The 23033-nt window shown below is 36.8% G+C and overlaps 1 protein-coding gene across 3 annotated transcripts in view; it reads left to right on the top strand.

The window, feature by feature from the left end:
* whd (carnitine O-palmitoyltransferase whd) overlaps window positions 1-23033 on the top strand; it is a 333289-nt gene that overhangs the window by 71999 nt on the left and 238257 nt on the right. For all 3 annotated transcript variants that reach the window (XM_090381653.1, XM_090381652.1, XM_090381654.1), the window contains one exon: window positions 56-193. In XM_090381653.1, coding sequence (XP_090237779.1) covers window positions 56-193 — 138 coding nt within the window. The remainder of the gene's footprint in view (window positions 1-55; window positions 194-23033) is intronic.

Here is a 23033-nt window from a genome sequence, read left to right on the forward strand (position 1 = left end):
GTGTGCAGTTTCTTGTAATGTGCTTTCTTTTTCTTGTTTTATCTTAAACCCACAGTATCTCCAATCGGTAAGGCCACTTCACAATGATGATCAGTATAGCAGGATGGAAAGACATGCTATTGAGTTTGAGAATGGAATTGGACGTAAACTGCAGCGTTACTTGTGGCTTAAATCCTGGTGGGCATCCAATTATGTAAGTTTTAAATATGATTAACAATATCAGCAAAAAAACATTTAATGTAAAATAAAAGTGAACAAATAAAACTTAATTTAAAGGGAATGAAAAACCATAAAGTTCTTGTAGTGCTCGCAAAAATGAAGCCAGCATTGCACCTCACTTCTGACGTGATGAGATAAAATTTAGACTTTATTTAGCAGACTTTTCACACTGAAATGGAACAAATTTTCACTATTTTATTATTATTATTATTTTTATATTTAAAAACAAAAAATCACAAGTTATTACGAATTCACTATCTTTAGTTTTGTATTTAAGTTGCTTTGGAAAACTGATTTTTGTATTGCTATGAAAATTTGGCATACTTTGAGAAAATAACACTATGCTGCATTCTGTTTTTCTGTCATTACTTACTTTCTTGGGATTGTATTGTCCTTACTATGACAACGACAGAGCTCAGGCTCATGCTATTTAGAAATGACTGTTTATTTATCCACTGTTTATTTATCCAATTCATATTAGTAATAATGATTGTAATCAAATAACATCATCAAGAAGGTGAGTCCTTTTTTGATTAAAAACTCAAAGGCACAATTTTGGAACCTCAGATGTTTATGTGCCATAAAACTACTAAACAATCAATCAGTCAATCAAAGCACAATTTTGATGTTTTGGAACTGTTTGATTCCATCATCAGATAATAGGTAGTCTAAGTTAGTGTCTTTGTGTTAGTGACTGTGGTAAATGATTGTATTAAATCTAAATGAGCAGCCAAGCATATGTGGAAGAAAACTTTAAATTGAAAACATGATTTTCATTATGTATATAATGAATAGATAATAGAACAGCAAAGGCTCAATATGTTCTATGTTACAAATAAATTAGTTTAGAAATGGAAGAATTACCTCTATGATATCTTGTAGAACACTTCAGTGCTAATACTCTCCCGTTGTTGAATAACTATACAAATAGATTACATGTATTCCACACCCTCGTTGACAAAATCAATGATCCAGTGCACCATGGAATCATTATATAGTGGTGATTATGATGTCATATATGTTGAATATTTGTTTGCATGTGTGTTTTGTTATAGAACATAATTTGCTTTTGAGTTGTGCTGAGCATGCAGGAGCATTATTCAGAAATATGTTTCCTGATAATGAAATACCAAAAAAAAAAAAAAAAAAAAAAGTATATAAAAAATATATGTATGTATACATTGAAACTTACCTTTAACGGAGAGCCATGGGGAACGAGAATTCGTCCTTTGTCCGTTACAGAGGTGTCCACTAACAAGAAGTCTGAGGGAGAAAAAAAAAAAAAAAAGAAAGAAAGAAAAATCGTCAAACATGTAAAATTAAATTATATACAGATTTTGCACAATATTTTTGTAAATAATATACATACAATTGTGCTATGCATATTATGACTTTATCTTAAGAAAAATACATACAGTAATCGCTTATTTTCTTCTGCACCTTCTTCTGGCTGATAATTTTGTTTTCAACATTTGTTTGGAGTGAAGAAACCATCGAAAGTCCTTCAGTATCTTCTTCATCCGCGAAAAACATTTTTAAACAATTAATTTGTATGAGCGCTTCTTCCATTTTCATCGGTGGTTCATCGTTAATATGTTCTTCGACAGAATGACCTCCTTCCATTTCTTCATCCTCATGAGGAACTTCTTGAATAATATCGATGATAATGTCGTTGATATCTAGAGCACCATCTTCTGTAGTGAGGTTCGAGTCTATATCTTTGTAGCCAGGGTCACTTGTAGCTGAAGTATCCTGCATTATCATAGATGTTGAAGTTCTTGTTCTTCTTGTTGATCCACATTGCTGTTCACAACTTCAATTTTTGCATTTGAGAAGCCAGACTTTACAAAACAGTCCACAACAGTTTGTTTTCTAATTGCATTTACTGAAGAGGAAATCCATTGAATCGCATCTAGGATGCTGATTTTCTTTGCAAGGTCACTCGCACATGTTACATTGTTCATGTTTGCAATGAGATGTCTTAAAACACGTTTTCTGTAGTGAAGTTTAAAATTTTTTATTATCCCTTGATCCAAGGGCTGACACTCTGCAGTTGTGTTTGGTGGCAGAAAAACGATTTGAATGTTGAACAATTCAATGTGCGGTGAGATGCAGCGTTATCCATGAAAAGAGTAATTTTTCTGTTTTGATGAATCATGTTTTGGTTAAAGTGACTTATTCATTCGCTCATGATATCTCGTGTCATCCACGCTTTTTTATTAGACTTCCAGTCAACATTCAAAAGATTCAACTTTATGCCCTTGAAACAATGAGGATTTTTTGGTTTTCCTATAACAAGAGATTGTTCAAAGTCTCCCAACATATTTGTACACAATAGTACAGTCAAACGTTCCTTAGAAATTTTTCTGCCCTGGCACTTTTCGTTTTTTAGACTCATTGTTTTTTCAGGAAGAGCTTTAAAAACAACCCTGTTTCGTCACAGTTGTAAATATCCTTAGCTTCAAAATCACGACTTAAATCTTCCAATTTGACGGTCCACTCTGTTATAACCCCAGTATTAACAGATACACCTACACCACTTATGGTTTTCCAAGAAATTTTATGTTGAGTTTTGAACTTGTCTAGCCATCCCACAGAAGCTTTGAACTCATTTACTCCCATAGATTTCGCAACCTCCAAAGCCTTTTCCCTAATAATAGGCCCATTAATGGGAATTTTTTTAGCACGTGCGCGACAAAACCACTCATACGTAACATTGTCAATTTGAAGTCCAACAGTTTTCGGGAATGATTTTTGAACCTGATCATTTCAGTGTTGCCAAAATTGTTTGAGCAGTTCATATTTTTCCTTTAGGATGTCGCTTACCTGCGTTTTCTCAATTTTGAATTTTGCAGTGAGATTGCGAACGCTATTTTTTTGGCGATCATACGCATAAATGAGTTTGACTTTATCTTTTAACGTTAAATGTTTACGTGAAGACATTGTGCACTTCACATGACACTGAACAAAACTGAAAACTAAAACTCAAAAGACGAAAGGCCGACCAAATCCCCCCCCCTGCACACACTGAATTCATCAGAAGTTTTACACATTCCTTAAAATTCTTAAAAAAGGGTTTAGAACCGCGACGTAAACCTTGATAAAATTCAGATAATCAGAAATAGAAAATAAACACACGATTGAGGCAATATGTGGAAGAAAAGTTCCTAGAAAAAGGGCCATGAGCTCGCTCGCTCACTGTCCGTTATGGGGAGATCAAATTAAGTGCTAATCTAAACGAAACAGTGCAGATTGCCTGTCTGTGTCTGTTACAGAGAATGTCCGCTAGACAGAAGCTGAAAACACGTTAAAACTAATAGTGGAGAGTAGGGGAATTTGAAAATGTCCGTTAGGAGAAGTTTCACTGTACAATATAATAGGTAATATAGAGGCAATATGGGAAAAGAGTGAAGGAACAAATGGATAAACAATGACTGAAGTAGAAAAGAAAGGAGAATAGAAGGAATATGTATCTAAAAAAATTTGAAAATATTTAATATAAGGCAAATACAGGCAGTTCTCACTTTGAGTTTTCACTTTACAAGTTATATTTATCAAGTATGAACAAAATCAAAAATATGGACATTAATTGCAATAAATAAATGTTAAATATTCATAAATACGGCATTTCAAGTCATGTGCATAGCTATACAATACTACAGTACTACTTAATATTGTATAGCTACGCATTAGCATTAGCATTAGTAGAGGCATTTGATGCAAGAAAGCAAGCTTATGCAGCATCAGCCAAAAAAAAAAAAAAAACCACTTCCACTTCACCCCTCTGTTCGTTCAAAATACCTGTCCAGCTGAGCCTTAAACTTATTTAGGCTATCAACCTCCACCACAAGGGATGGAAGTCTGTTCCACCAACCAACCACTCGCTGGCTAAAGGCAAATTTCCGCACGTCTATCCTACATCTGTCTTTCCTCAATTTGAATTTATGCCCTCTCAGGTGATTATTCTGAGCTAGAGGAAGAATCCCATCAGCATTGAGCATGCTTAAACCATTCAAGGCTTTATACACCTCTATCAGATCACCTCGCTGGTGCCTAGTCTCCAGACACTGTAATTTGCAAAACTTAAGCCTTTCTTCGTAAGAGCACCCCTTTGTTCCATTCACTAATCTTGTTGCCCTTCTCTGTACTCGTTCCAGCAGCTCTACATCCTTCTTGAAATGAGGCCTCCAGACCTGTATACAGTACTCTAGGTGTGGCCTGACCATCGCCTTATACAATGGAATAATCACCTCCTTATCCCTGCTGGAAAAATTCCTGTATATCATTGACAATACTCCATGAGCTACTCTTGCAGCCCGTCTGCACTGCTCAGGGAACTTCATATCTGCCTGCACAACCACCCCCAAGTCCCTTTCATTCTCTACCACTGTCAGTGTTGTACCATAGAGTTGATACGTTGCTCTGGGGTTGCTGTTTCCCATGTGTAGTACTTTACATTTGTCAATGTTAAACTTCATTTGCCACCTCTCAGCCCATCTGCTCAACCTTTCCAGATCCTGTTGCAGAAGCATAGTGTCAGTAGTGTCCTTGACAACCCTGCCAACCTTTGTATCGTCTGCAAACTTGGACATTAATCCCGATATACCATCATCAATATCATTTATAAATACAGAAAACAATAATGGACCCAACACTGAGCCCTGAGGGACTCCACTAATAACATCAGTCCACGATGAGCAGTGTCCATTGATTACCACTCTCTGTCTTCTCCCCCTCAACCACCCCTTTATCCATAGCAGCAATTTGCCTCCAATGTCACACTGCTCCAATTTGTGTAGCAGTCTTCCATGTGCAACAGTATCAAAAGCCTTTCTAAGATCCAAGTATATAATATCAAAGTTATTCCCTGCATCCAGTTCTTTTGTGACTGCATCATAGTATCCAATCAAGTTGGTCAGGCAAGACTTCCCCTTAACAAAACCATGCTGTGTCTGAGCTATAACTGAAGTCTTGTCTAAATGATCCTGCAGTGCGTCTTTAACCAGTGCCTCCATTAATTTTCCTGGAACAGAAGTCAAGCTCACAGGTCTATAATTACTTGTGTCAGCCTTTGATCCTCCTTTGTGAATTGGGGTCACATTTGCACATTTCCAGTCTATGGGTACCTCCCCTGAGTCCAAGGAAGCTCTCATAATTATGGCTAAGGGTTTGCTTACTTCCTTTGCTGCCTCCTTTAATATAACTGGATAGATCCCATCCACCCCGGGTGCCTTTCTTGTGTTTATCTTCAACAGTTTCTCCTCCACTTTACTCCCAGTTATTTCAAGATTCTGTAACTTACTGCTAGAGTTGAATACACCTCTGGCATTCCCCTCGCTGAATAACTCCTCATGTGTGAATGTCGATGCAAAATATTCATTTAGTTTGTTAGCCACCTGAGCAGGATCATCAACACTTGACCCATCAATATCAAGTGGACCAATCTGATTCATCCCTTTCCTTCTAGAGTTTACATAAGTAAAGAACTCTTTGCTGTTTTTCTTTGCATCCCTTGCCAAGGATTTCTCGTAATCTGCCTTTGCCTGCCTAACCTCCTTTGTAACTTGGTTGCATATCAACTTGTATCTATCATAGGCTTCTGTGTCATGTGTTAATTTGTAAGTATCCCATGCATTTTTCTTCTCTGCCATATGCCTCATTAGTTCATCTGACATCCATTTTGGCCTAAACCTTGAACAATATTTCTTAGTTGGTATGTAAAGCCTAGTAGCTTCCAAGATAAGTTCTTTGAATGCTTCCCATTTTGAATTTGCTGTTGGTAACATCATCAGTTGGTCCCACTGTATAGAATTTAAATACTGTCTCAGTCCATCGTAGTCGCCTTTACGGAAGCAATAACCCTTCCCTTTACCCCTAATGGTAGTTACCTCTTTGAGTAAATCCCACTTCAGCACACTGTGATCACTGCCACCTAGTGGTTCGTTTATCTGCAGATTCTTAATGCATGAAGAATCACTGCTGATAATCAAATCAAGAGTATTACTCCCTCTAGTTGCCTCCCGAACATGCTGATGTAGAAAACAATCATCCAATAAATCCACAAAAGCCCTGCTAGTGTGTGAGTATCCAGCCCCCAAATTCCAGTCAATATCTGGGAAATTAAAATCTCCCATTATAAGACACTCTGATACTACTGTATGTTCATTTGTTTGTTCAGGCAGATGAGAACATCTCACTGACTCATAATATAAAGCAGTTACCATGCTGACATTACGAAGAGTGCTTGTGTTGCTCTTCATTTTTGCTGTCTCATCTTATTTCATATCTATCACCCTTATTAATACTGTACAATATGCCAAAATGAAGTAATACTAATAAAAAGAAAGACCGAAGAGGAATAACATTGAAAACAAAATATTAGATTATAAGCAAACATGATCTCATTATTCTTTAATGTTTGTATGACAAAAATATTTTCTTTATTATTATAATTTGCTTGATTTTAAGGCTGTGTTCTAATTTCTTTGGATAAATGAATCAATGTTCAAGCATAAACTATTGTTTTGTTGACCTTTATTTAACATTACTATGGTCAAATTTTATTGTTGAAAATGTAAATCCTGTTTTTAACATTATGTCTATGGGAAATGAATTCCCACTTTGCGAGTGTGTGCTATGAATGAATTAACTCCTAAAGTGGAGAACTACCTGTATAGCCAAAGTTATAAGCCAATAAATAATAAATTTAGACTGGCTCCATCTGACAGTAGCAGTCTACATTTATTGTTTATTGTTTTTATATTTTTATTGTATTTATTATTATTTAGTGCGAAGACCAAAAAGTGTGAAATATTACAAATGTGATACAACAAACCAACCACTAAAGAAAGATCAATATTGAACAAACAAAGCAAGGAACAAATAATAGATACAACAGTCTGGTGGCACTGTTATAAATTTATTATTTATTGGTTTATAACTTATTTGCCTTATATTTAATATTTTCAAAATATTTTAGATACATATTCCTTCCATTCTTCTTCCTTTTCTATTTCTGTCCTTGTTTATTTGTTTCTTGACTTTTTTTCCCCCATATTTTCTCTATCTCACACACACACACACACACACACACACACACACACACACACACACACACACACACACACACACACACACACACACACGCGTTATGGAAAAACAAAAACAATAGGCATTGTTAATGTCATATATGTTGAATATTTGTTTGCATGTGTGTTTTGTTATAGAACATAATTTGCTTTTGAGTTGTGCTGAGCATGCAGGAGCAGGAGCATGCATAGCAAAAGAAGAGATGGTGATTGGTTCTGAAAAATGGGTGTTTTTCAGTTGCTACAGATGGTACTAAACAAAGTTATTCCAAACTACATCCCATTCTGGTGGCATTCCTTTTAAAGACTAGCACTTAGTGTTGATAAGAGAAGATTAAGCACATGATAATAATAGGCTGTCCTTGTTATCATATTAATTTGTGGATGAATATTTACTACAGTCTAGAAAAAAAGTGCTAAAAGGAGGTAGATTTAAACAGATTCAACCGATGCCTACCACTGCTGTAAAAACAAGATTTTGAAGGATATCTGTGCACATTGGCTATTTTTGGTTAAATGTATAACTAGACTGGTAGAATAGTGACAACCTTTGGCAAGTCTGTTTGTTTAAAGAATAGAAGTGGTGAGGAAAAGCAATATTGAGAATTTTTCAGAGTTACAAAACTGAAAATATAGCAAATGATCACTAGCAAGTGCCACTGATTCGTATCCAAATCCATTTTACTACTCAGTACACTTTTACAATTCTCTCCGAATTGCAAAAGCATGGTGAATTCTAAACAAGCACGATAACAAACAAGTGACTTGTGCAGGAAGTCTGTTCATGTTCCACTCTTTTGGCTTGAATAATGCAATTTGCTTCTTTCTTTAAATATTAAATATTATGCCAATGTTCAAAAATCTGAACATAGCCCTTCAATTCATTGTTCCCTACATCCACATAATGAGATCTTTACTCCCAGATTTGTTGAAGGTTATGTGCAAATTTATTATACTGACAATTTTTAAATCTTCCACTTCCATTTTTTAAGTTGATTACCATATCAGACTAAACCAGAAGTATGATTCTGACTTATTCATAAGTATTTCTTCTGTCGAGGTTGTGGAACACTAAAGAAGAGAAGATTCTGTTCTTTTGTTCAGTGAGGAAGTACTTTATTCCTGCATGATGCCATATGGTGCACAAGTTGCCATTGAAAAGTGATGTTCTTATATACACTGAGGTAACACAAATTTCATCAGTTGGTAGTGCATCATTTTATAATTTGATATTTTTGTGGACAAATTTCCAGTACTTCTTGGTGTCTTTAGATATAAAGAAATGAGTGATGCAATAGATGTTTTTAAACTTAAGTTCTAACAGTTTCAGTGTGAGAACTTTCCAGATTCTGTTGTGAAAGAAGAAAGAATAGATGTACAGTGGTCTTTGGTCAGGGAACTGAGAAGTGCACAAGAAAGCACGATATATAACAAATTATCCCAAGTCATTCTTGGCATTTTAATAATTCCTCATAGTAATTCTGAGTATCAGAGAATATTTAACCAGGTTAAAAAAATATATATACTGCATTCAAATCTCCTCTTTCTGGTGTATCTTTGAAAATGTGCTTGACAGCCAAGTCTGAATAGCAGTGCCATTTTTATAAACAAAAAAAAAATTTGATTCAACATTTCTGAACAGGTGCAAATTCTGCAGCAGTATATTTCTTGATAATCAGTTGATGTTTAATATACAGTCCTAACAAAAATTAAATATATAGGCATAAAAATCCGAGTAAGTTAATGTTTAAAATCATACAGTACTAGGAAACAGTCCAATGGCCACATTTTAATATAAAATGTGTACTTGATCAGTGAAATTTACTTTATAGTGCAGCAGTGTGGACTTTACAAAAACTTCCTGCCATTTCCAAAAAAAAAATCTCCTATTTTTTTTTCTTTTTTTTTTTTTTTTGTGATTAGCTACTTTTTTTACCTGTTTGGTGCAAAAATCTGTTTATTTTCCTGCTTAAAATTGTCTAATCTCCAGCTTTTTAAAAATCCAAAGTTGATTGCTATGGTAGTAGCATCTTGTCATTGCTATGCAGCTCTTTACTGGAAAAGGAAGGCATAGCAATGATTTCAATTTTTTTGAAAAAGTCTAGGAATTCATCTGATGACTAGGTTTTGGTTTCAAATGATGTTCATTCAACAGATACACATTGTTTGAAGGTAATATGATTATTTTTTTTTATTTCCAGATCTTTGTTATGTGTTCTTGAGTGGTGTTGAACCAGGACTGTAATGCACATGCACTGAAGTAGTTTTCAGGAAGTGGAAGATTACATGTAACTCTTGCAGTACAGTCTTTGTAGTTGTGGACAAGTATAAATCGTATTTTTTGCCAGTCTCCGGGGTTTCCCTTATATGCCACAGTTGTATCTGTAAGGCATGAGCCAAAGCTGGCAAGTTACAGTGTGACAATGTGGGTGTGTAGTGTATGTGTTGTTCTGTTGAATGTTGAGTGCTGGCACCTAGAGTCTTCACAGCCAGGGGGCAGAGGACGCCTGGTCCCCAGCTCCCTGACTCCCATCTCAAGACAATTTCCAAACTAAAAGTCTCAAACTGGGGCTTCTAGGGGTTACCTGGAAACCCCAAGGTAAATTATGAAAAGAAATGGAATAATAATGGTAGAAGTAAGGAAAGGAGGGGAGGATGGGAAAGTATTAGAAAAGATGGGAGATGAAAGAAAAAGGAAGAACTAGTAATAATGAGAATAGAAGAGAATAAGAAGACAGCTAATAGACTATCCGTAAACACTATAATAAGAAATGTATCTATCCAGTACTTAGGGATATTGAAAAATAATATGAAAAGTAGTGTCATCAGGACAAATGCAAAATACTACTAAATCTCGACTGGGATATTTGCAACACAAAACCAGCTGTCAACCAGACAGCAAAACAATTAATAAATACCCTACACAAAATACGCTTACATTACAGAATTTTACTTAAATAAATTCAATCTCCTCATCTAGTGCACATTGGAGAGAGAGAGGAGAGACATTAATAAGTTTCTTCTTGTATTAACTTTCATAGATCAAGTCTAAATAAAAGATAAAAGACTGGAATATACACAATTTATGTATAGAATTAACCCAGAGTTAACCAGACCTCAATACCCACAATTAAGTTTAATGCAACTGTGTCATCAAGTAATGATATAAGATACTGAACTCCTAAAGGAGTTACCAGCCATCTTAACCCATTGCTATGATAAATATAAATTGCTATGAAAAAAACTACCTATCAAAACTCATTTAACTCAATATTATGGTGAGATTATAAGTCAACGAAACAAATAATACCAAAATTTCAAAGAAAATATATTTATTTTTTTTGGTAAAGGCATTTTCAAATGGGGATGTTAGGCAGATAAGTGGTGTTTTTCAATGCACATTGTTTTCTGACAATTCTTACATGATCACCTAGCTTTCATATGACATTTTAATTGTCAACACAACATTTTAAGCCGACCGGGCTAGCCAAGTGGGTAAAGTGCCTACCTGGCAACCCAAAGGTCGCGGGTTCGAATCCCGCCTCGGGCTTGGATCAAAGTACTGCAAAAACCTTGGGAGGTGCACTATGGCCACAGAAGCCGATGCGCCAACAACTACCAAAAAAAAAAAAAAAAAACAACATTTTAATTGTCTGTCAAGTTTTTCTGGAAAGTGATGGCCTTCACTAATTTTCATGGAACTCAAGACTTTTCGCTTCTTGTTGATGCAGCATCTTTCAAATAACTTTGTATGATGTTTCAACGAAAATCTAATTGATTCATTTTTATCTCTGCTGTCATTTTATGCAACTTTCATGCATTAGTGATAGCCATATCTAACATGTATGTAAACAGGACCCACCACCATTTCTTGCCTCTTATCACTATCCTGTACAAAGATATACATTGGTCATGGGTATCTATGCCACCCATTCCACTATTATACAATGCAAATGATGCAGGTTGTTCTACATTAACCTTAGCTTTTACAGTTTTTGACCAACGTTTTATGTATTGTAATGGTTCAACAAAATCATAATTGGTAAGAATAGAACATACATTGTTATCTTTCCATTTTTGTTATCTTCCTCGCATTAGTGAAGGTCATATTTAACGTGTATATTAACAGGACCTACCACCATTTCTTGCCTCTTTCACTATCCTGTACAAAGATATACGTTGGTCATGGGTATCTATGCCACCATTCCACTATTGTATGATGCAAATGATGCAGGTTATTGTATATTAACTTTAGCCTTTTCAGTTTTTGACCAACATTTTACGTATTGTAATGGTTTGACAAAATCATAATTGGTAAGACTAGAACATACTTTGTTATCTTTCTATTTTATACATAATATGCTGTTGATGACATCAAACCTATAGTCATAAGTACCTCTTTCCATTTTTTTTCATTTCTTTAGATGCCATAATAGGACAGTGTTGAACTCGATTGTCCTTCACAGTTCCTGTAGCTCTTATTTTCTTCTTTTTTCAAAAATATCATAAACAAGTACATTGTAAAATAATTGTCAAAGAAAGCGACGTAGTTTGACGGATCCGGCACACGTTCCAATAAGTCAATAACCACTCTTGCACCTACAGGTATACTCTTCACATTTTTGGTTTCTTTAGTTGGTTTTCCGCAATAGACGTCAGAAGCAATAGACCAAGAAGAACTACTTACCATCCAAATTTTGTAATTGAACCTCACTGGTTTCCCCTTGATAAACTCTTTGCCTGGATTATGTCCAAAATACTTCACCATTGACTCGTCTATTGACAGATCCTTGTGAAAAAAACCCCACTGGCAAAATTGTTTTATGAGCGTATTCATTATTGGCCTAACTTTGTACATTCAATCTTGACAATTTCCAGTTTCATCATTATTGGCCAAATGTATAAATCTCTTTATTTCTAGATATTGATCTCTTGACAGAGCATTATAAATGCACGAGACACCCAAGTCCTCATCCAGTGACCAATACATTCTTTCTTGTTGTGATATCCTGTCAAAAGCAATATTGCAATAAAACTTCGCATTTCTTTGTTGGTAATAGTAAATTCATGATTGTTTTTTGTCGAGCATATATTATTTTTTGTTCGCATATATAGTCTACAATTTCATCACTAAAACGTTTTTGGAATATTTTGGTTGGGGTCAAATCTTTTAAGTCATTTTTCACAGCATCTAACTCACTTTTAAAGCAATGTTCATTTGTTTCGAAAGGTGCATATTCCAGAAGTCTCTTTAGCTAATTTGTTTTTCAAAATGAAGATATACTGTTGAATCACCACCACTTTTACCTTCTGGAACATCATCTTCTTCCACGGGTAAAAAATCTTTTTTATTGGTATTTTCAAATGAAATTTCCATTTAAACTCCGATTTAAATTGTTTTGTAACCGCTGACTTAACTTATTCACTTTTTTTTTAGGTTAGGAAATTGCCTGGCTCACACAATCACAATACGTTTGGGCTGTAAGCCCTTAGGAATTAGTCAACAGTACTTTGTTCACCCATTTAGCTGTAACCACACTAGCAAAACTAGGTATGGAAACCTTAGCAGGCATACTTTTATGTTCCAGTCTACCCTTCAGTTTCTCATTCTCTGTGGTTTAACTCTAACAATAACTTTTCCATTGAGTTAAAAATTTTGCTAACTTCAGTTATCGTGGAGGAAGTAACTTTTACTCCATCCTTTAAAACATCCAGTAGGCTATTTCTTAATGCAAATATATAATCTACTGTTTCAGAATCATTTAATTGACCAGAAACTCCTGGTTCAGTAGAAGTGGAGACATTCAACTCAGTCTGATTTGTCATCAGAGGAGGGAGCTCTTTTTCCCACTATATCTACAAGCTGTATAAAGGGTTGTTGCAACTCTTGCAAATCAGCTCCAGTACTTCTGGGGCAACAGTTAAGTCACCAGGCATTGATGACTCTGATGACAAACTCACATCTGACATCATAATTACTACTAAAGTTATAATACACAATGTAAATAAACTACAATCAGTCAACAGCCACAAAGATTTAACAACCAGGCAAAACCTTGGCCTTACCAGAAAGTGCTCTAGCACAAACCAAAATGGGCTAACAATCTCCAAGCCCCAACAAAACCCAGTAAATTATATCAAAATTAAACCCAGTAACAACTAGGTGAAAACCCATAAGTATATATATATTTACAATAGAAAACAATTGTGACCATGTTAACCAGTCTTGTTACATGTGTAATAGAATTTACAAAAAATTCAAACCTTAAAATTTTTTAATTCTGGAAGTTCTCAGTAGAGGGCACCAAAAAAAAAAACTCCAAAAAATAAGTATTTGCACTACCTATCCAAAATAAAAGTTACAGCTTAGAAAGTATGACCGGAGGGCTCTGTGGAAGACGTCAAGGTTTAGCACAACAGGCAGTTGAAAGCAAATTCTACTTGAAATGCTTTACAAAATGGCAGTCTCCTATGCAAATTTCCCTCAAAATTACATTCATTTTTGCCATGATACTGTATATGTAAGGGAAGACAACATGGCTGAAACATATATACAACTACAGGCATTCAGGACAATTGCAAAGTTCAAATTAAAGTCCAGGCTAGCAAGATAAAAGTGGTCTAAAATTACTCAAAAAGTGTCCCCAGACCACACTGTGGCTGCCCAAATGTCCAAAATCATAATAAATCTTGCCCAAACCAAGAATCTGGGGTGGACACAACTTCACGTAAATTATTAGCTTTAAAAAGGGACAAACCCCTAACTGTTAACCTCCAAAACCTATAAGCCCACTCACCATATCTTCATAGACCCAATGCACATATTTAGCACTAGGTCGGTGGCTAAAACACAAGTTTACAATGCGAATCCAAAACTAACTATTTCAGCTATGCACTTAGTAAGGAACGAGTCTACACTTGTAGTTGTGTACAGGTAGCACACATTTAACAGCATAAATTTGAAATTGCGAGTGCTGCACACAAAAAAAAAATTGTGTAACATTGTGTAAAAAACATCAGCAAGAGTGAACTTTTTGAAGTGTAGTTCTTGAATATCTGCTACCAATTCTTTAATACCGATCTCCAGGTAATTTTCCAGTGTGGCAAAGACAACTTAGTTGATTTCAATTTAAAACTCAGTCTTGTCTTATATCTCGCAAAAAGGATTCTTCTGCTCCTATTCTTATCTTTGGTGACACTCCAATTTCTAGGCAAAATGATACATCTCTTTTGGGGATTACCCTGACTTCTAATCTCTCTTGGCACAAGCACATTACAAATATTGCTTCCTCTTCATCTGAAAAACTTGGTTTTCTCTTTCGCTCTCGGTATTACTTTTCTTCCAAACACACATTTAATAGCATTAATTTGAAATTGCGAGTGCTGCATACAAAAAAAAATTGTGTAACATTGTGTAAAAAACATTAGAAAGAATGAACTTTTTGAAGTGTACTTCAACAGATTTTGAGACAGCAATGTTACCATTTAGATGTTTTCTTCAAAGAGAGTGTGTAACGCATACGAATTATTTAATACAGCCTCATTCAAACATATTTATTTTGTATGTTAACTTTCATAGAAACATCTTTGTTTCAAGTAAGCATTGATATACTTGCATTATCAGAACAATAAAATTCCTGTGCTAAGCCAACCACATCTTCTTTCACTGTCTTCTCTGGTTTGTGATTTAAAGAGGATAAAATTTTTTGTGATGGACACTGGTGGGTTGAGTGTATTAGCATTAGTAGAGGCATATGATGCAAGAAAGCAAGCTTATGCAGCATCAGCCAAAAAAAAAAAAAAAAAACCCCATTCCACTTCACCCCTCCGTTTGTTCGAAATACCTGTCCAGCTGAGCCTTAAATTTATTTAGGCTATCAACTTCCACAACAAGGGATGGAAGTCTGTTCCACCAACCAACTATCCGCTGGCTAAAGGCAAATTTCCGCACATCTATCTTACATCTGTCTTTCCTCAATTTCAATGTATACCCTCTCAGGTGATTATTCTGAGCAAGAGGCAGTATCCCATCAGCATTGAGCATGCTCAACCCATTCAAGGCTTTGTACATCTCTATCAGATCACCTCGCTGGTGCCTAGTCTCCAGACACTGTAATTTGCAAAACTTAAGCCTTTCTTCGTAAGAGCAACCCTTTGTTCCGTTCACTAACCTTGTTGCCCTTCTCTGTACTCGTTCCAGCAGCTCTACATCCTTCTTGAAATGAGGCCTCCAGACCTGTATACAGTACTCAAAGTGTGGCTTGACCATTGCCTTATACAAGGGAATAATCACCTTGATAAGACACCATGAGCTACTCTTGCAGCCTGCCTGCACTGCTCAGAGAACTTCATATCTGCCTGCACAATTATCCCCAGGTCCTTTTCATTCTCTACCACTGTCAGTGTAGTACCACAGAGTTGATATGTTGCTCTGGGGTTGCTGTTTCCCATATGTAATACTTTACATTTGTCAATGTTAAACTTCATTTGCCACCTCTCAACCCATCTGCTCAACCTTTCCAGATCCTGTTGCAGCAGCATAGCGTCAGTAGTGTCCTTAACAACCCTGCCAACCTTTGTATCGTCTGCAAACTTGGACATTAAGCTTGATATACCATCATCAATATTATTTATAAATACAGAAAACAACAATGGACCCAACACTGAACCCTGAGGGACTCCACTAATAACATTATTCCACGATGAGCAGTGTCCATTAATTACCACTCTCTGTCTTCTGCCACTCAACCATCCCTTTATCCATAGCAACAATTTGTCACCAATGCCACACTGCTCCAATTTGTGCAGTAGTCTTCTGTGTGCAACAGTATCAAAAGCCTTTCTAAGATCCAAATATATAAAATCAAAGTTATTCCCTGCATCCAATTCTTTTGTGACTACATCATAGTATCCAATCAAATTGGTCAGGCAAGACCTTCCCTTAACAAAACCATGCTGTGTCTGAGCTATAACTGAATTCTTGTCAAGGTGATCCTGCAGTGCTTCTTTAACCAGTGCTTCCATTAATTTTCCTGGAACAGAAGTTAAACTCACTGGTCTATAATTACTTGTGTCAGCCTTTGATCCTCCTTTGTGAATTGGGGTTACATTTGCATATCTCCAGTCTGTGGGTACCTCCCCTGAGTCCAGGGAAGCTCTCATAATTATGGTTAATGGATTGTTTACTTCCTTTGCTGCCTCCTTTAATATAACTGGATAGATCCCATCCACCCCAGGTGCCTTTCTTGTATTTATCTTCAACAATTTCTCCTCTACTTTACTCTCAATTATTACAATATCTAGCTCACTGCCAGTGTTTACTTCATCTATGGCATTCCCCTTCCTGAATAACTCCTCATGTGTGAATGTAGATGCAAAATATTGATTTAGTTTGTTAGCTACCTGGGCAGGATCATGAACAGTTGAACCATCGATATCAAGTGGACCAATCTGATTCATCCCCCTTCCTTCTAGAGTTTACATAAGTAAAGAATTCTTGCTGTTTTTCTTTGCTTTGCATCCCTTGCCAAAGATTTCTCATAATCTGCCTTCGCCTGCCTAACCTCCTTTGTAACTTGGTTACAGATCAACTTATATCTATCGTAGGCTTCTGTGTCACATGTTAATTTATATGTATCCCTTGCATTTTTCTACTCTGCCATATGTCTCATTAGTTCATCTGACATCCATTTAGGCCTGAACCTTGAACAATATTTCTTAGTTGGTATGTAAAGCCTAGTAGCTTCCAAGTTAACTTCTTTGAATGCTTCCCATTTTGAGTTTGCTGTTGGTAACATCATCAGTTGGTCCCACTGTATAGAATTTAAATACTGTCTCAGACCATTGTAGTCACCTTTACGAAAGCAATAACCCTTCCCTTTACCCCTGATGCTAGTTACCTCCTTGAGTAAATCCCACTTCAGCACACTGATCACTGCCACCTAGTGGTTCCTGTATCTGGATATTCTTAATGCATGAAGAATCATTACTGATAATCAAATCAAGAGTATTGCTCCCTCTAGTTGCCTCCCGAACATGCTGATTTAGAAAACAATCATCCAATAAATCCACAAAAGCCTTGATAGTGTGTGAGTGACCAACCCACAAATTCCAGTCAATATCTGGGAAATTAAAATCCCCCATTATAAGACTCTCTGATTTTCTGGCCCACTCTATTTCCCTGTACATTTTCTTATTTTGTTAGCTCAGGTATTTTGTTAGCTTAGTTTGTTAGCTCAGGTAGCTAACAAACTAAATGAATATTTTGCATCGACATTCACACATGAGGAGTTATTCAGCAAGGGGAATGCCAGAGGTGTATTCAATTCTAGCAGTAAGCTAAAGAATCTTGAAATAACTGGGAGTAAAGTGGAGGAAAAACTGTTGAAGATAAACACAAGAAAGGCACCCGGGGTGGATGGGATCTATCCAGTTATATTAAAGGAGGCAGCAAAGGAAGTAAGCAGACCCTTAGCCATAATTATGAGAGCTTCCTTGGACTCAGGGGAGGTGCCCATAGACTGGAGATGTGCAAATGTGACCCCAATTCACAAAGGAGGATCAAAGGCTGACACAAGTAATTATAGACCTGTGAGCTTAACTTCTGTTCCAGCAAAATTAATGGAGGCACTGGTTAAAGAAGCACTGCAGGATCATTTAGACAAGACTTCAGTTATAGCCCAGACACAGCATGGTTTTGTTAAGGGGAAGTCTTGCCTGACCAACTTGATTGGATACTATGATGCAGTCACAAAAGAACTGGATGCAGGGAATAACTTTGATATTATATACTTGGATCTTAGAAAGGCTTTTGATACTGTTGCACATGGAAGACTGCTACACAAATTGGAGCAGTGTAACATTGGAGGCAAATTGCTGCTATGGATAAAGGGGTGGTTGAGGGGGAGAAGACAGAGAGTGGTAATCAATGGACACTGCTCATCGTGGACTAATGTTATTAGTGGAGTCCCTCAGGGCTCAGTGTTGGGTCCATTATTGTTTTCTGTATTTGCCTCAAGGTTGGCAGGGTTGTTAAGGACACTACTGACGCTATGCTGCTGCAACAGGATCTGGAAAGGTTGAGCAGATGGGCTGAGAGGTGGCAAATGAAGTTTAACATTGACAAATGTAAAGCACTACACATGGGAAACAGCAACCCCAGAGCAATGTATCAACTCTGTGGTACTACACTGACAGTGGTAGAGAATGAAAGGGACTTGGGGGTGGTTGTGCAGGCAGATATGAAGTTCTCTGAGCAGTGCAGACGGGCTGCAAGAGTAGCTCATGGAGTACTGTCAATGATATACAGGAATTTTTCCAGCAGGGATAAGGAGGTGATTATTCCATTGTATAAGGCGATGGTCAGGCCACACCTAGAGTACTGTATACAGGTCTGGAGGCCTCATTTCAAGAAGGATGTAGAGCTGCTGGAACGAGTACAGAGAAGGGCAACAAGATTAGTGAATGGAACAAAGGGGTGCTCCTACAAAGAAAGGCTTAAGTTTTGCAAATTACAGTGTCTGGAGACTAGGCACCAGCGAGGTGATCTGATAGAGGTGTATAAAGCCTTGAATGGTTTAAGCATGCTCAATGCTGATGGGATTCTTCCTCTAGTTCAGAAAAATCACCTGAGAGGGCATAAATTCAAATTGAGGAAAGACGGATGTAGGATAGACGTGCGGAAATTTGCCTTTAGCCAGCGGGTGGTTGGTTGGTGGAACAGACTTCCATCCCTTGTGGTGGAGGTTGATAGCCTAAATAAGTTTAAGGCTCAGCTGGACAGGTATTTTGAACGAACAGAGGGGTGAAGCGGAAGTGGGGTTTTTTTTTTTTTTTTTTTGGCTGATGCTGCATAAGCTTGCTTTCTTGCATCAAATGCCTCTACTAATGCTAATGCTAATGTTATTATACTCATCAGAATCATTAGGCCTATAGCACACTCCTACTCTCAATTTTGATCTCCCAATGCTTAAGTCACACCAAACTGACTCAACACTGTACTGTCCAGCGATGTTGACTGGCTTCACTTCCTTGGATTTTATGTGTTTCTTAACTAATAGCATGCATAACCCCTCCTCCCTTCCCATCACAAGAGGGTAATGTCTCAAAGAAGGTGTAGTAGAAAGTGTGAGGTTCAGTTATTTGGTTTAAATCAGGCCACCTTAAATTTTAAATAAAGAATTTATGCTTAATTTATTGGAATAAATTGAATAAGTTGAAACTTGGTACACATGTGAAAAATTCTTTAAGTGTTGTATGTAGTTTTTTACAGAATTTTGAAAATAGTTTCTCCAAGTCAAGTGTTACTTCATTGACCTAAAAACCTCCCTTATTTTTTCATTCTGATGTTGTCATGTGGACCATATTACCATTATTTTGACATGAATTGCAAATTAGAGTGAGATATGCAAATTTTTAACTTCGTGAAATTTCAAATATTCACAATTTCTTTCCAATTTCAAGAGTCCTATTAATCTATTTTACCTAGCTATAATTTGGCAGTTATACAAGGGTAATTCAAAAAATAAATTACACTTGACCATTGTAGCTCAAGAGACATTTATTGAGGTATGTAACATTATGCAGTAGAAAGCACATACCTCTCACTACTTTTCCACATAGTCATTGAGTTGGTGTAAACGCTTCTCAGAATGTGTGACTAAACGTTCGATTCACTGATGATAGAAATCCACTCCTTGGTCATTCAGCCACCGATGAACTGCTGATTGCACCTGCTCATCATTTGCAAATCATTGTCCCCCTAGATGTTCTTTCAGCTTTTTGAAGATGTGATAGTCACAAGGCAAAAGATCGGGACTGTATGGCAGATGTTACCATACCTCCCATCCAAAACTTTGGAGCAAGTGTCGTGTTGTGCCTGCATGTGTTGTGTGACATGGTCTTGTCCTGAATGAGAACAACACCTTTGCTTAACTTTCCAGGCCTCTTGTTTTTCATGGCTGTCGCAAAGACCGTAATGTTTGGCAGCATGAGGCAACATTAATTGTTGCGCCTTTTGCCATAAATTTTGTGTAAACAACTCCTTCACAGTGGTTGTGACCTTTCCTGCTGATGGCGCAACTTTGAATTTCTTCTGCACAGGCAATGTTGTGTGTCTCCAGAGAGTGTCTCTGGAATCATATATGCTCTCTTCGTTTCTGGTGTGAAATGGTGCTCCCATGTTTCATCGCCAGTAGTGATGCAGCGTAAGAAGTCATGGCCTTCCACAGAATAGCATTGAAGGAAGACTAGAGAAGACAAAAAATGTTGACCTTTGTGTTCGTTTGTCAGTGAATGAGAAACCCATCATGCACACAATTTGCGATAGTCAAAATGTTCACGAACGATGGAATGAACACTGCCTATTGAAACATCCAACTCCTTTGCCATTTCTGTAACTGTCAGTCTTTGATTATTGCAAATCATTTCATCAACCTGCATAATGTCCGCAGTGGTCGACGTTGATGGCCTTCCTTTTCAATCAGCATCCATCAATTCTGTGCGATCACTTTTAAACTGCTGGCACCACTTCATTATGGGTGGATGCGACATTAAATTTTCCCCATACACCGCCATTATTTCACAATGAATCTCGGAACAATTCAGACGTTTTGCCCACAAAAATTGTACTGCTCTGCGTATCTCGAACTTGGAGTAAGATTCTAGCTGATGTTCCATTATGAATGCTTGCTCCTAACAACTGTTACTGCTATGTCAACAAAACTCACCTACCAGGGGGCACACAATATGAACTCCATTCCGTGCAGATGCCACATTTGTTGGGCAATTATACCAAGAGATGGCGACAGGTGCAACTTATTTTTTGAATGCCCTTCGTACATAGATCTTGATATCTAACAAACTTACTAAGTTTCATGAAAATAAATGGGGATCAGGTTGAAAATAACCATTTTTATTGGTTTATTTGACATGGAATTACCCTTTGATAGAAATAGATACCAAGCACTACTAAAATTTCATAGTGATTTATGATGATGTTTAATTACACCAGAACTTCACAGTTTGCAGGTTAAATTCCTGAAAATATCTGTGAACATCAAGGGCAAGGGCCTACAAGAAAATGGGGGAGAAGTTAGGTTCATGGCTTACAAGAATATTTTATACATGTTGACTGGTATTAATTTTTCCAGGTATATGCTTACACTGAGTAAAGTCAACTGACTGTTTTAGAGGTTTATTAGTTTTTTGTAAGGGTAATTTTTATTTGATATTATTATTGGATTTGCATATGAATGGCAACTTGTATTTATTTCATATTATGTAATATTTTTACACCGATGTACCATGCTTAAGTATTACTTGAAATTTTTACTTGTTATTCAGCAAGTGCTTCTAATTATTGATGGAATCTCTCTCTCTCTCTTTTTTTTTTATGAAAACCCCAAACACGAGAGGCATTAGTAACTATAGTAATTAGTACCGTGCTTGTGTTGGAGGTTGAGAAGATGAAAGAAGATATTTGAACTTCTATAGACTATAATTTTCAGGAAATACGTATGAAGGAAGGTTGTTCCAGAAAACAGCAGTTGAATGAATAAACAAGGAAGATGAAAAGTTGGTTCTGTGAGTTTGAAGTTGGAAAGTAAATGAATGTTGGCGGCACGTGTTTGGACTGTTTTGAAAGAGAGAGCAGGAATTATAGAAGCCAATTCAGAAGAACAGTGCCCATGGAAGTATCTGTAGAAAAGGCATGCAGCAGAAACAGTACATCTATGAGACAGCGAATGGAGAGACTCTATTAGAGATGAGTCATTAATTAACCTAATTGCCCTCTTCTGAATGGAATCTAGAAGTCTGAGACAGGTTTTGGGGTCACCGCCCTAGATGTGGGAACAATGTTCTATGGTAGGCTGGATTTACAATTTGTACAGAGTGAACAGCTGTTTTGAAGAAAAGTAACACCGAGAGCGAAAGAGAAAACCAAGTTTTTTAGATGCAGAGGAAGCAATATTTGTAATGTGCTTGTGCCAAGAGAGATGAGGTCAAGGTAATCCCCAAAAGAGATATATCATTTTGCCTAGAAATTGGAGTGTCACCAAAGATAAGCATAGGAACAGAAGAATCCTTTTTGCAAGCTATAAGACAAGACTGAATTTTAGAAGGATTGAGATCAGCTAAGTTGCCTTTTGCCCCACTGAAGAATTACCTGGAGATCAGCATTTAAGGAATTGGTAGCAGATATTCGAGAAGTTGAAGCTGATTGAGCAGTGCAAGGTTTCTTAAAATGGAAAGTGGAATGCAATGTGCTGTCATCGGCAAAACTGTGCATAGGATTTCCAGTCAATGGAAGAAGGTCATTAATATATAAGAGGAAAAGAGTGGGGGAAAGAACTGAACCTTGGGGGACATGAGCATTAGTGGAGAAGTTAGAAGACAGAGAGCCATCTACCATCACCTTCACTGAGTGATCAGAGAGAAAACTGGATAACCAATTACAAAAAGCTGTTGAAAAACCATAAGATAGAAGCTTGTTTAGAAGACCTTTATGCCAAACACGATCAAAAGCCTTTGAGATGTCAAGAGCAACTGCTTGTGTTTCACCAAACTTTTCCATTGAATTTGTCCATTAATGGGTAACATTAGCCAGAATATCACCAGTGGATTGACTCTGACAGAATCCATGCTGGCGATCTATCGTTGATCAGACAAAAGGTTTCTAGGTAGTTTAAGAGTCGGCAGTTAATTGATTTCTCCATTACTTTAGAA

Source organism: Mastigoproctus giganteus, chromosome 9 (assembly GCF_048544385.1).
Source record: "Mastigoproctus giganteus isolate SK-2022 chromosome 9, ASM4854438v1, whole genome shotgun sequence".
Taxonomy (NCBI): domain Eukaryota; kingdom Metazoa; phylum Arthropoda; class Arachnida; order Uropygi; family Thelyphonidae; genus Mastigoproctus; species Mastigoproctus giganteus.